At 35.9% G+C, this 13098-nt stretch overlaps 1 protein-coding gene across 4 annotated transcripts in view; it reads right to left on the reverse strand.

Moving 5' to 3' along the window:
• LOC136411170 (protein doublesex-like) overlaps nt 1–13098 on the reverse strand; it is an 87384-nt gene that overhangs the window by 7553 nt on the left and 66733 nt on the right. For 2 of the 4 annotated variants that reach the window (XM_066393641.1, XM_066393640.1), the window contains one exon: nt 11198–11466. In XM_066393641.1, the coding sequence (XP_066249738.1) occupies nt 11204–11466 (263 nt within the window). In that variant the 3' untranslated portion in view covers nt 11198–11203. Of the gene's footprint in view, nt 1–11197; nt 11467–13098 lie in introns of those variants that run through there. The other 2 variants (XR_010752302.1, XR_010752301.1) reach the window with 1 other exon arrangement.

Here is a 13098-nt window from a genome sequence, read left to right on the forward strand (position 1 = left end):
TTATAAAAGGCGAGATATTATTAAATAACAGGATTTTTGACGAAAGACGCAAGTTTAACAAGACCGTCTTTGGCAGAATAAAAGATTTATTTTCTGCGAGAAACGGCTAAAGCTTGGAATTTTTAGCATTTAACCAGAAGTATCGCATGAAATACTGACGAAAGAGAATAACTTCAATAGGACCGCAACGAGACCGAAACTAAGAAATAACATAATTATCTCAAACGAGAACATTAAGAAAAACTTTGTAAAGAATTAGAAAACGTTTTGAAGCAAATTAAAGTGTCAAGCGAAGGAAAAATAGATGGGGAGGTGAGATGACAGGAACATACACCTAAACTAGGATAACATAAACAGGATAATGATCTGTACCATTCTTTCTCTTCTCAGGCAACTTGCTGACGAACGCAAATCATGACTTCCAGTACTTGGGTCGACTAAAACAGAAAGGTAGACTGGGAAACTGAAAAAAGCAGGCTCTCCCTTACTTAGGCACCTGGCTCTTAAGCCCTTCGAATCTCCTTCTCCTGTTCCTTTGACTGCTGAAACGGGGCCTGGAACAACTCATGTTATCGCTAATAAAACTCATAAAGACCATTTTGATAGAGTCAGTTTAGTAAAAAATTGTATACATTAACATGGAACTAGGTCCATTAATACTGGAGGTCAAACTTCATTACGAAAGTCGAAGGCAGAGAACCAAATCCTAAATCATAGAAAACTATCCATCCTTAGAGAAATGAAATCGACTACGAATCGCAAGCAGGATATTCAATATAACAATGTCCAGGTCGATAACGAGTTCGTTAATAAGGATGTTGTCGGCTAACACCACTCCTGTCGTCACTATTTTTCAATGACTTGTTCGCCACCCTCAAGCCCTGGGCAATTGAAGTCCTAGCTATACAGTGTGGCCCAAATTCAGTCTACATGTATGGGTATCTGAAGAACCATAAGGAACTTGAAAAATGGTTAAATGGGAAAAGATGAAAGGAAGTTAATGATCAGTTTAGTGTAGTTTTTGAAAACGACTTTAAGTTTATTCGTTTTTGAGTTATTTTCAAAAAACAAAAAATGTCCATTTTGGTAAAAGAACTGTAAATTCCTGAATTCAAAATATTTTCCAAACTTGTGAAAACATTGTTAGGGCAATTTTTACGAGCTATCAACTTGTGTATTCAATTATGTATTTCGACGTTTTGGTTCACAGGTAAGAGATTGTTTCCCTTTGGCCGCCATGTTGTTTTTAGCACAGTTGGAAAAAACAGATTTTCCGTTTCAATGAGGCATTTACATTCTATAGAAATAATTTCAGTTACACTGAAAAAACAACAATTTACACTTTTTATATGTCGGCCATGACCTTGGCGGCCTTTCGTACATAAAACAAATGCTATCCTCGCAATAATTAATAACTTGCAATAATTATCTAGATAATTAATTACTTAATAGTGTAAGTAAAACAAACAAAGTAAGTTCAATAATTACTACAATATTAAGAATTAACTTAATTAGGTTTTCTAAATTATATCTATTTGAATCAAAGTAACTTCAACATTTTTCAAAGACTACTAGTTTTTCTGCGAATGATGTTTCTATTTATACTATTTTTCTTTCTTTTGATTCTTCTTTATTTTAACTATTGTAGAGTTACAGGGAGATTAAACTCGTACATCCTATTTCTTACTTATCCCCAAAGATAAAAATCGGGGAGTGTAATATCCGGGAATCTAGCTGGCAATTTTACTGGGGCGCTGTTTGATATCTACTTATTATTTAAGGCTTGTCTTAATAAATCTTGAACTTAACGAGTATTAGGTGCAGGGCACCCGCCCTGTTGGAACCGTATTACATTACTTATTTGCTACGAGGAACTTCTAAGTCTACGCGGGTGATTTTGTTCTTCCAAGAAATCTGAATAAATATCTTTAGCCGGTTAACGTATAACGCAAATGAATAATCCTATTACTCGATTATAAAAAAAATTATAACATTGAACTTTGTAATGATTCGTATTTTGCGATTTGCAATTAACTTACCGAAGGTGCCACACCTTACATTAAATCTCAAGTCTTCCGTGTAGCCTACGTTGGGTAACTTGATGAGAAATTTCAACTGCCCAAAAATGGTAATTATACATTGTGTAATACACCATAGAAAGCCAAAAGTTTTTCCAACTGTGCTTGAAAACAATACAGTGGTCATAGGGAAATAAAAAGTTGATGATTATATCTCAGAATCGAAACGTCGTAACTAATAATTGAATACATAAATGGAGAGTTTGCAAAAAGTCGCCTTAAATGTTTTTATAAATTTCAAAAATATTTTAAACATGCGATTTTACAGCACTTTTTCAGGAACGAAGGTTTTTTGTTTGTTGAAAATAACTTAAAAACGAAACAACATAAAATTGTTTCCAAAGCTGCATCGAACTCACCCAACTTTCCCTACTTAACCATTATTCTAGTTCTTATAGTTCTCAAAATACCGATAGATGTAGGCTCAACTTAGGCCACACTGTATATGCGAATGACGTAGTGAATTAATAACCAACTGCCCCGACTACGACATATTCAGCATTTCTTGCAAAGTGCTCAACATTGGAACTTGGTGGTCTGTCAGATAATCCGAAAAAGAGCATTTTTAAGTTAATCCCAGACAGATCCTCTATTTCTGTGCTACATCAATTTACTGACGAAAAAAAGTAAAAACGGCGCTGAAAAAAAAACCGTTAAAGTGGAACTAATTTTTAAATCAGAAATCGGATTCCAACGGGGCGTTATCCCTATGAACATGAAAAGCCGAGAGGCATATACTGGAGGCAGTAAAGAATTAAGTAAATTAAATGACTAGATGGGACAACAATGACGGTGATAAGAACGTACGAAAAAATGGGTACCTAATTATTGGCATTATTGAAATCCTTCTTGAAGAATAACGACATTATGAACATCTTTTGAATAATTCTTACTTAGTTTGTTCATACTGCGATTTTTGCTAATGTCAAGTTCACCCCCACTCTTTACGAAACTGACGCTCGTAAAATTTTATTTAAAGCATTAACATTCTTGTAGCATGCTAATATCCTAAAGTTTCATTTGAAATAATCAAACGTTTCTCAATATTATCCTCTCGTAACACTTTAAAAAATTCGCCCTGTATATGCTACTGTATTGCACCCCTCAAGCCGAACTGTTGAATCATTGCTTAAGCTCGGTTTTGCTAAATCCGGCCATCGTATATCACGAACACACATGAATTTGTATCAGATCACTGTTACTCTGATGGCAAAGCAGTTTCATTAATTGCTGTCACATGGTATTGCAACGATTTATTATTATCGACGTGAAAATTTACGATGAGCCGGTTCAGATGAACCAAGCTGTGATTCAACAACTCGACCTTAGACACTCTATAACTTTCGCTTTCAAGCTGATACTAAAAATAGGTCAAAATCCCATATAACTTGTGTGTTAGAAACATGATGTGACGCTCCATTATCAACTGCTTTCAAGCCATTACCGATTTTATTTAGTACATGCAAGCTTGAGCTTTGAGCTTTACAAACGGAAAGCAAAACAAAAACTTTTATCGCTCTTTTTGTCTCTTTTCGGAGTGTCCAAGAAACGAATGTGATTTTTTTAAGTGCCACACAAGACATAAAAGGAATTAGTCGTGGGTAATATTAATACCCCGTCGAAATACTGCACGGAAAAATAAAGGGGCCCATACTGAGTTCTTTTTGAAAGAAAGTAATAAATGTAAACACGTGTGTAGTCCGGCGGTGTCAGTTTGAAGATTTTACGACTTTGCGCCATTAAAATTCGGTAATGAGGTCTCGGAGCTCGCAAGAGAATTGGTTCTCAGGACTCTATAAAGAGGAGCCACTATAAAACAGGGTTGGAGAAGAAATGAATTTTTCGCTTAAATCTTAAACAAAATATCTGTTTTTAATCAATTAAAATAGTTTATTTTGTTTCATGCATGTTTAAACATGTTGCAACGCGTTTTTCTCAAATACGTATGAACCATGTATTAAAATCAGGATTTAAACATACATGTGTAATAAAGAATGTAAACGTATAATACTCGCATTGGGGCATACTTGTTACAGTTATTTAATATGCTAATTTATCAGCATGTTCCAAAGGAACACTGTTAATTTACTGAAACGGGAATAAAAAAAAGCACTTTTAATAAATGTTCGAATGCCAACTTCAGAACTTTAAAAAGTGGTTCATCGACCATAAACGAGGAATTGAATATCCCTCAAATCCGGGCTTCGAAATATAGAATCCGAAAACATTAAGAATACCATTACGTCATCGATTTACCACACCTACTCCAAATCGTTTAATGGCAATATTGTAGCATTGCGGCGCTCTCTTAAAGCACTTAGCCTTTACCTATGCCTTTCGTTTCGCTTTTCGAATGGAGACTTGAAAGATAACATAATCCATAAATAGCCACTGTGTTTCAAAGTAAGGTTGTAAAATGTTCTGCGAAGAAAATGTATTTTACTTGTCTGAATATTTGACCGATAAATAACCGAACGATGTTTGATCGGTAAATTATCGGTCAGTTTAACTTTATATTTCAAAACTGTCAACCGTCATTGTCATTTATGCCACATGTATCGTACATTGTGTCATTATTGAAGTTGACGGTTAAAATAAAAAGTCTCCGGACAAATTTGATGTGACTTAACCGGTTTGGTCAAATATTTCTGCGGTAAGTTACCAATCCGAAAATGCTATCCCATCCCACTTCAGAGTGAACAGTCCCAATATCTTCGTTTTCGGAGTAAATTTTTGTAAAAAAGCGAAATGTTCAATGTAAATTTAAACAATGTTTGAAATAGTTTAAAGCAACAATTTAAAAACTGACAGTTTTGACCATGTGCTGTAAAGGCAAGAAAACCTAGAAAGAAAATCGCTGATGAGTCCAACGTCAGGGTTTCATACTAACTTCAAGGATACGCATAAAGCAATTATAAAAAAATTAACAGCAATTATAAACATTACTTTCTAACTAAGCATGTAAATGTCACCTTTATCCGCATATAATTTATTACCACATTACCCCACAGACTCCTAGAAAAATCCTAAGATTTATCCTCGGCGTATTGTTTAGCGTTTAATGTTGGCAAATAAAACTGTCATTAAATTGACAATTTACACTTTATATGACAATAAATAATTTCATCCCATCTCAAGTTTGTTTTTCTCTATGTTGCTTTGTGTAGGTTAAAATCCCTATAAAAATATCAGCACTAACCTCCAAGATTTATTGATTTAAGATAGTGATAATAACGCAACAAATAAATAATGCATTTATCACATTAATTACTATCAATAAATGAATAATAAATTTTCTGGCCGGTTTACTGGGAATGTCGTCTGTAACAACCGGATACAATTATTGACCTTAAAGCCTTAAATTATCTTAAGTTCCAAACTTTAAGACGCAAAAATTTTAGACCCTGTATAATTTACGACGAAAAGCTTACTTTTGACAGGGGGCTCACAAATCATCGAACAAGAAAAATCTGCACAACAATAAAGACTAATAAAATGCGCTTATGGCTGTAATTATGGCTCAAAAGGAACGCACGCCATTAAAGTTTTAATTAGAAACATAACCGTGTTCATGTGACCTCTAACGTCTAACTCGTAAAACTCATCGTTAAGTAAAATACTGTTTTTGACACTTGTGTAAATCACCATCAATGTATTTATTGTTTAAGAAGCGCAGATGAGGCCTTGGCGAGACATTTAATGTCCATGATGCGTTTGGCTGCTTATTGGTTTTTAACTCGAACTAACCTGAACTAACCCAAACTGACCGCCGCACCTCTCGCATCTAAAGCCAGCAGAAGCCGGAAGACGTGACTACTGCGGTATTTACTATATTGAAATGTAATCAATATATGTACATATTGTACAAGTTACATGCACTTTGGGTGGTCCAAGAACCGACAATCTGACTTAATGTATTCGCAATGTAGTCATTTGTCCGAATGGAGGTGATTTAAGGCCGGCCCCAAACAAAACAATCCTGGTGTAGGTTGTTGAATTGATACTTCTTTATCACCGACTTAATAGATTACCGAGTGAAGAGTTGAGATGGAGCTTAGATGGACGACAAGGTGGAAAGATTTAAGACAAAAATTAAAGGAGAAATGCGAAAAGAGCAGATCAAGAATAAATGAAAGAAATCCGTAGAAGAATGTAGATGATACAGATCTGGGAGAAAGTAAAGAGGAACTTGGTGTTTCAAGAGAACTTAGAGAGGTAAAATAAGGTATCTAGGGACAAGGAAAATGACAAATTGAAATAGGTGTCGGCTTCAAAATCTATAAAGAGAAACATTGAAAACTTGGCAACACATTTGATTGTGGCCACAAGCAAAATATTTTTAACGTGACGGAGATGCCAGTTACATATACCCGAAGTAGACGTACTATACTTCCTGATTTTAAATGGTACGACCTGTATTATAATAACCGCTTTGCACTCCTTCTCGTATTTCATGCAACATACCGTAAAGCAACGAAAAGTGCAAACTCCATAAGGGACAGCACTGTGCGAACGCTCGAAAGTGCACGATATTAGTAGGTGACGAGGGCGTGGCACAATTTATGACGATCTAACAGCTCGCTAGAAAAGTTTGGAAATTATTCGAGAATCGAAGTTTCTTGGGCAAAGGGGAACTCGTCATTTAAGACTACTTTTATTCGCTAATGGAACAGCTAATTCGACAACAAGGGGCAAATTGGTGCCCTGCTTGAAACTAAGAATACGCAGGATTCAATCGGTCTTAACGTTATATTTTTAACTCATTGTATTTTTGCAAAAAACAAATTTTATATTAAAAGACAAAGTTTCCGTCTTTGTTTCTCTCATATCGAACCCAGAAAATTCAAAATTTGCTGTGAGAAGCGTAATTCCAGTGCAACACCCGAGGACTTGCGTGTTGAACTGTAGTAATTGGGGCCGTATTTTCCTTATATTGTGTATTTACGCCAGTGTTTGTGTCAGTAACAATATTTACGTCAAGAAGCCGGCACAAATAATAACACAACGTATAATAAAAATAAACGCCGCATGCTCTTATCCAAGAGCAGTAAAAGAACAACAAAGACGGTACCTCGAGCAGGAACATGAATAGAAGCTGCGTGACGAAGATCGAGATAAACGTTATCCTCAACAGGAAGAATACGTAAAAGAATCATAATTTCAAGCAGAAAAAGGAACAGAACAGAAAACACCAAAAATTACTCACTCAAGCAGTGAGAGTGCTGAGACAGCAGCTGATAAAGAACGGGAGGGTAATACAGCTTGTAAATCAGAATTGTCAAACAAGGCCTATAATTAATAACCAGCAAATTTTTGAACTACAAAATAAATTCAAGAATGATTATGCAGCGTCGCTGGTAGGTTCTGCGAAGCAAGACAATTGCTCCAGTTGGAGATTCGCCAACTAAACATAAGCATGTCTGGTTCCAAGACTATTATTTACAGAAATTTGAGGCAAACAGAGTTGTCTACGCTCCAGCACAATCGGCTGTCACAATTGAAGAAGTGCAAGATGATGAGATACCATCTACGTCTTATGAGGTCCAGAGGTGGACCAGGATTCATGGAGCACTTGCGCTGACTTTGAAGTATCCTGAACAACCTTAAATTCATTATCAAGTGTGACGATGGCCACACTCTTTTATTTGCTCTTGCTCAAAAATAATTCAACCAGATCCAGTTTTTGGTAAAGTCAAAAATGGTAGAAGTCGAATGACGAGAAACGAGGTTTAACACTGGAAGAATCAACGGTCAGGATACGAAGGTAGATCACACAACAACAGCATTATCTTATATATGAGACAGAATTGCTTGATGTCTGATAACTGAAGAACTGAGCGTTAGGTCCTTCAGATAAGCAGTTTATTATGGTACTTTTAGTTGGTTCGGAGCCATTCCCAACGGCATTGCGAAAACCTTGAGTGCAATTTAAATATAGGGTATTTTTTACATTTTAATTTATTTCTACATATAATATTTTAAATAAGAGCAACTTGTATATTGAATGACTGACTGATGTGTTTTCTGAGATTCTATATTCAAATTCAAAAAATTGTTTTGACCTTGTGCCAATTCGATACACTGGATGAAACCGATCGGCGGACAGACGTCAACGCGACATAATGTTGAGTGAGCCCAACAGCTGAATCATCAAAACGCTCAAGAAGTTTGAGGATTTTTTTTTCTATCCATCCATCCAATCCAGGAATCCACTTTATAGCTACTTTGCTGCACTAATGGTAATTTTCGTTATGTTTTTCTTAATATATTTTATTTTCGTACCACTAAATGATTATTTTCTCTGTTTCATTTGACAACCTTCATATTACTAGATACTATAAATTTACACTTATTATTGAATTTTTAACAGGATTGTTTGACCTCAATAGAAACAATAATATAAGATAAACGTTTCCTGAGGCCACTGGCACACAAATCAATTAAACTTGGATTCATGCGCCAATGTGCTGTTTTATGAAGCTCGTATCTTAATATACTGTCTCAGTATGTATGAATATTCTCCGATAATGAAGCCTTCTAGCCGTATTAATGCCTGTTCAGTTAGAGATTTAATTTAGAGCGGTCTGCGGTAAGAAATACGAGGATAGTCTCAGAAGTATCCAACCCAACACTTATGGAAAAAAAAATTTGGAAAATATTACACTATTTTTCAACATAGTCTCCTTTGAGATTGACACCATTTTCCCAGTGATGTTCTATGCCTTTCATACCTTGTTTATAGTAAGAAACTTCAAATGTTTCAAAATAGGCATCAATTTCGGACTGCATTATCGGCAAATCTCCTTCCACTGAGCCATTTTTTCATATTTGGAAAGAGAAAATAATCTGAGAGGGCTAAATCCGGCGAATAGGGTGGACGAAGAAAAAATTCGATATCAAGTTGATTGATTTTGGCCATTGCGATAATGAAAATGTGGAATGGTGCGTTGTCTTCATGAAACAAAGGTTTCTTTTCCTCCAAATGCAGTCGCTTTTTCCTAATTTCTTCGCTCGAACGCTGCAATAAAGTTGTTTAATATTCTCTGTTTATTGTTTTTCGTGTAGGGAGATTAGTCAATAAAAATTATTCCTCGTGCATCCCAAAAAACTGACGCCATCATCTTTCCTGCAGATGGAACGGTTTTCGCCTTCTTTGGACACGATTCTCTCCTTTGAGTTTTTGAGTAATCGCGGCATCCATCTTATGCATAGCTTTTTCATATCCAATTGTCGGTTAAAATGCGATATACAGTCCTTTTTGAAATGCCTTTCAGGTCTGCTAATTCTCGCAATTTTAGCCGACGGTCGTCCAGTACAGTTTTGTAGATTTGAACACAATTTCTGGAGTGGTTACCTCATTAGGTCGACCACTGCGGACTTCGTCTTGGCAGCTTCTACGACCGCATTGAAACTCTGCCACCCAATATTTTGCAATTGTTAATGAAGGACGAGATTCCTCCATAATAGAATCTTACTCTGCTTTGATGTTGGATGGACTAAGACCTTTCACGTGAAAGTATTGAATCATGTATCGATGACCAATTTTTCCCATGTTCACAAAATCTCTAAAACGCTCCCTAAAAACGACTCCAAAACAAATACAAATCAATGAAGCACCCTCGAACTTTAGACATAAGTTTTTTAAGGTCAGGTTTTTGTAATATAGGCAAATTTTTAGCAAAATAATCGCCATTTGTATGTCAGGTCGGGTACTTCCAGGACTACCCACGTAACTATAGTTGGGAAAACGAGTTATATATAAATTTAAGTTTTGATAGTAAAGTGGGAGTGAATGCTTAGAGGGTGAATATACCAAGTGTGAGAAATTCGTTGGCCACCTGTTCCAAACTAAAAATCAGGCATTTCATTATTAAGTAATAGTGATGATCACAGTAGCAGACACTGATAGAATCTGTGCCTCGAAGACATTGACAGAAATTCAATCGCGACAAAATTTGCTGACAAAGCCTTATGACGGTAAAATATCTGTCAGCAAATGTTATTGCGATTAAATTTCTGTCAATGTCAAAAATTTTATAAATTGTTCACACACACACACGTAACATTTGGTTATCGAAATTCTCCTCCGAATATAATTCGTGCATTGAAAATTCTAGATAATTTTAGAACAACATGCATTCATGCAATCTGGGACAAAAAAAAACTCTTTTTGACCCCAAATTGCCATCATGCTCGCTATATTGCATATGTTACTGATTGCCGTATGGCAACAGTATTTCGTGGGATTAACAGCAAGTGTACTGCGATATGTCGTGCCCCGAGAACATACATATTTAAGAGAACAGTGTAATTAATGTAAGTAATAAGACCTTAAACGACTGGGAACATTAAAAAAACGGACTGACTAAATGTTAGAATAGAAGAAATAAATGTTAAGAGATCGAACATGACCGTAGGGACAAATTAATGTATGAACAAAAATCGTATAAGAATTTCTATAAAATCGGGTCTAGAGTGAACTACTATATTAAAATTTTCAAATGGCAAGATGAAAACAATGAAAACAAAAACTGAAGCTTTAAACAGAAAAATGAATGAGAAGCAATAAAAAAGTAGATTTAACATCTGCAATATAATGAATGAACTAAAAGCCCATTAAAACGCTACTTTAAAAATCTCACCTGAGCTTAAAACAAGATAGAGCCATAAACCCATACACTTACTTAAATTTAACACCTACTTTACTACGATTTAAAACTAATCTCCGTCGTATCCAGTTGCAGCGAGGGTTGCATATATTATAACCGAAATGCAATATTTTACAAAGGCCATAAAACGAGTATAAAGTGCGTTTTACGACTCCATTTAATGCCGCGGTACGTGGAACGGCTACACGGAATTATTCCCTTTGGTCACTTAAAAGTTATTATTCCTCCATCCGGCTTAAGATAATTAAACTCCGGAGTGGTGCAATTTTGTTTCAATTGTTAAAAGTCCTTATTATGAGGAAGTAATATGAGTTTTAAATATGAAATATGACGGTCACTGAAAGCTGGTCTGCGCCGTAGTTGAATTGTATTAAAAGTTACCGTGTAACCATAATGAGCAATTATACAAAATACTACATAGTACTACACTTTCAAAAAAAGTGAGCTCACCTAAATCTATCCTGCCCGGCTGCGCGGTCTGAACGGTACGGTTAAGTTGTGAGGTAAGCTAGGCGAGGGTGGCGATGAATACGTAATGGGCGGCACCCTGGGCGGCATGAGGGATGCGGTCGTGTGGGGGTAGACCGTCATCGAAGGCAGATAAACGGGCGGATAGAGGGCAGCTATGGCCGATGCTGACGAGTACAAATTGCTATATTGAATCTGGCGGGTGTATCGCGCTGCTTCTTCCGCTGCCTTGGCACTGATTTCCAAACGTGCTACGAAAGAAATGATTAGATTAAGTTCCCTTGTAAAAAATTTAGTTCAAATAGAGCCGTTGTATACTTCTGGGAGAGTTGCACTAGGGAAAATATATTTTCAAACAGTTTAAGGCCAGATATCCTAAATATTGATCACCAGAAAAAAGTCTGGGTCTTTCAGTCTACGTTTTGTGCAAAATCAAGACCACGAGTATCTACTTGGAAAGCTGCAAGAAATTGAACATTTGATTGCAAGAGTCTCGCAGCTCTTGCATTTTTAACATTGTTTATTACTATACCACTAACTTCAGAATTTAGTAAAATAAATGCTGACACTTTTGATTTTTTACATGTTCCTTTCTTCACACAATTCTTTTCTTGGAAATTAAAAATTTCAAACTTGCTCTTCCGAGGAATCTTCCTCTTATATAAATGCCACTAGGTACTCTAAGGGAAAGATTGGCTCAAGAGCACATAGATTTAAGAATAAGGATATCCCCGTGTTCTGTTCTCTTTCTGGGGTCTACGAGCAACGAGGCGTGATCAACCTGCAACTAATCCTCCTATCTCTATCAGTTTCGCATGTCTGACTCAAGTAAAAAAGTTTAACGCAAGACCTCTGATCAAACATCTAAATTCTATTATGTTCAATAATTTTCTTCTTGTTCATTGACCCCTTTCCCTTGAGACTCTCTAATGTTGGTTCGTTAGAGACAGATATCTCCTCTCGGGAAGGAATGTATTTCCAAAACAGTGTATAAAGACCATCTTCTTTGTGCGAACGATTTATATCTCAATTTAGTTCTATTCGCTTAATTTTCACCAAACGTGTTTCATCATCCTAACCCCAAAGAGAATGTTAGCACTTGCAATTAGGTTTCATTTCAACCCGTATCAATATGTTCCCTACAAAGGGACAATTGCATGACGACTTACTTAATCGGAAGCGGTTATCTAACTCTGTCCATTCAAAATCTGATTGCTTCCCAGAAGTTGTTATCAATTTTTATGAGAAATTCCTCTATGAAGTTGATAGCTTGAGAGTACAGTTTAGGTTTTAAGTAACCTCAAATGTAAAAATCCAGATGTGTCAAGTCTTTGCTGAGCAGAGGCCATCTTATGAAACCATAGATCCCAAGGTATTAATAATGACTATAAGTGTTAGGTAGAGTCAGTCAGTCAGTTAAGTAACATGTAAAGATATTATTAATAAAGGTGTGTTTTGGAACAGACGTTACCATTGGTGATGTGACAGGAATTATTAATAAAACCTCCATTGAAACTTGACACCATTTTACAAATGTGCCACAAGTTTCAGACCAATAAAATGTTTAGTCAAACTGGGGTACTGGTGTTGCCGGGGCACAGTAATTCATGTTATCACACGATATACCATATCTTAATTTCTTCTATAGGAAGGATTTTCCTAGCCATTAGCATTATATTTTTTTGACCTATCTAAATTCTTCCTCGATGTCCTTTGCGTAGATGGAGATTAGTAAAGTCCACATCTTTGTACGATAAATTTATACTCAAATCAGAAGTAGCAATATCTAATATTTCCTATCCTGATTTCATCCGACCATCCTCCAATATTTGCGGTCCTGGGGATGTTTTTTTTTTGTTTTTGTGTTTTGGTTATTATCGGCA

The sequence above is a fragment of the Euwallacea similis genome, chromosome 9 (genome assembly GCF_039881205.1).
Source record: "Euwallacea similis isolate ESF13 chromosome 9, ESF131.1, whole genome shotgun sequence".
NCBI classification, from domain to species: domain Eukaryota; kingdom Metazoa; phylum Arthropoda; class Insecta; order Coleoptera; family Curculionidae; genus Euwallacea; species Euwallacea similis.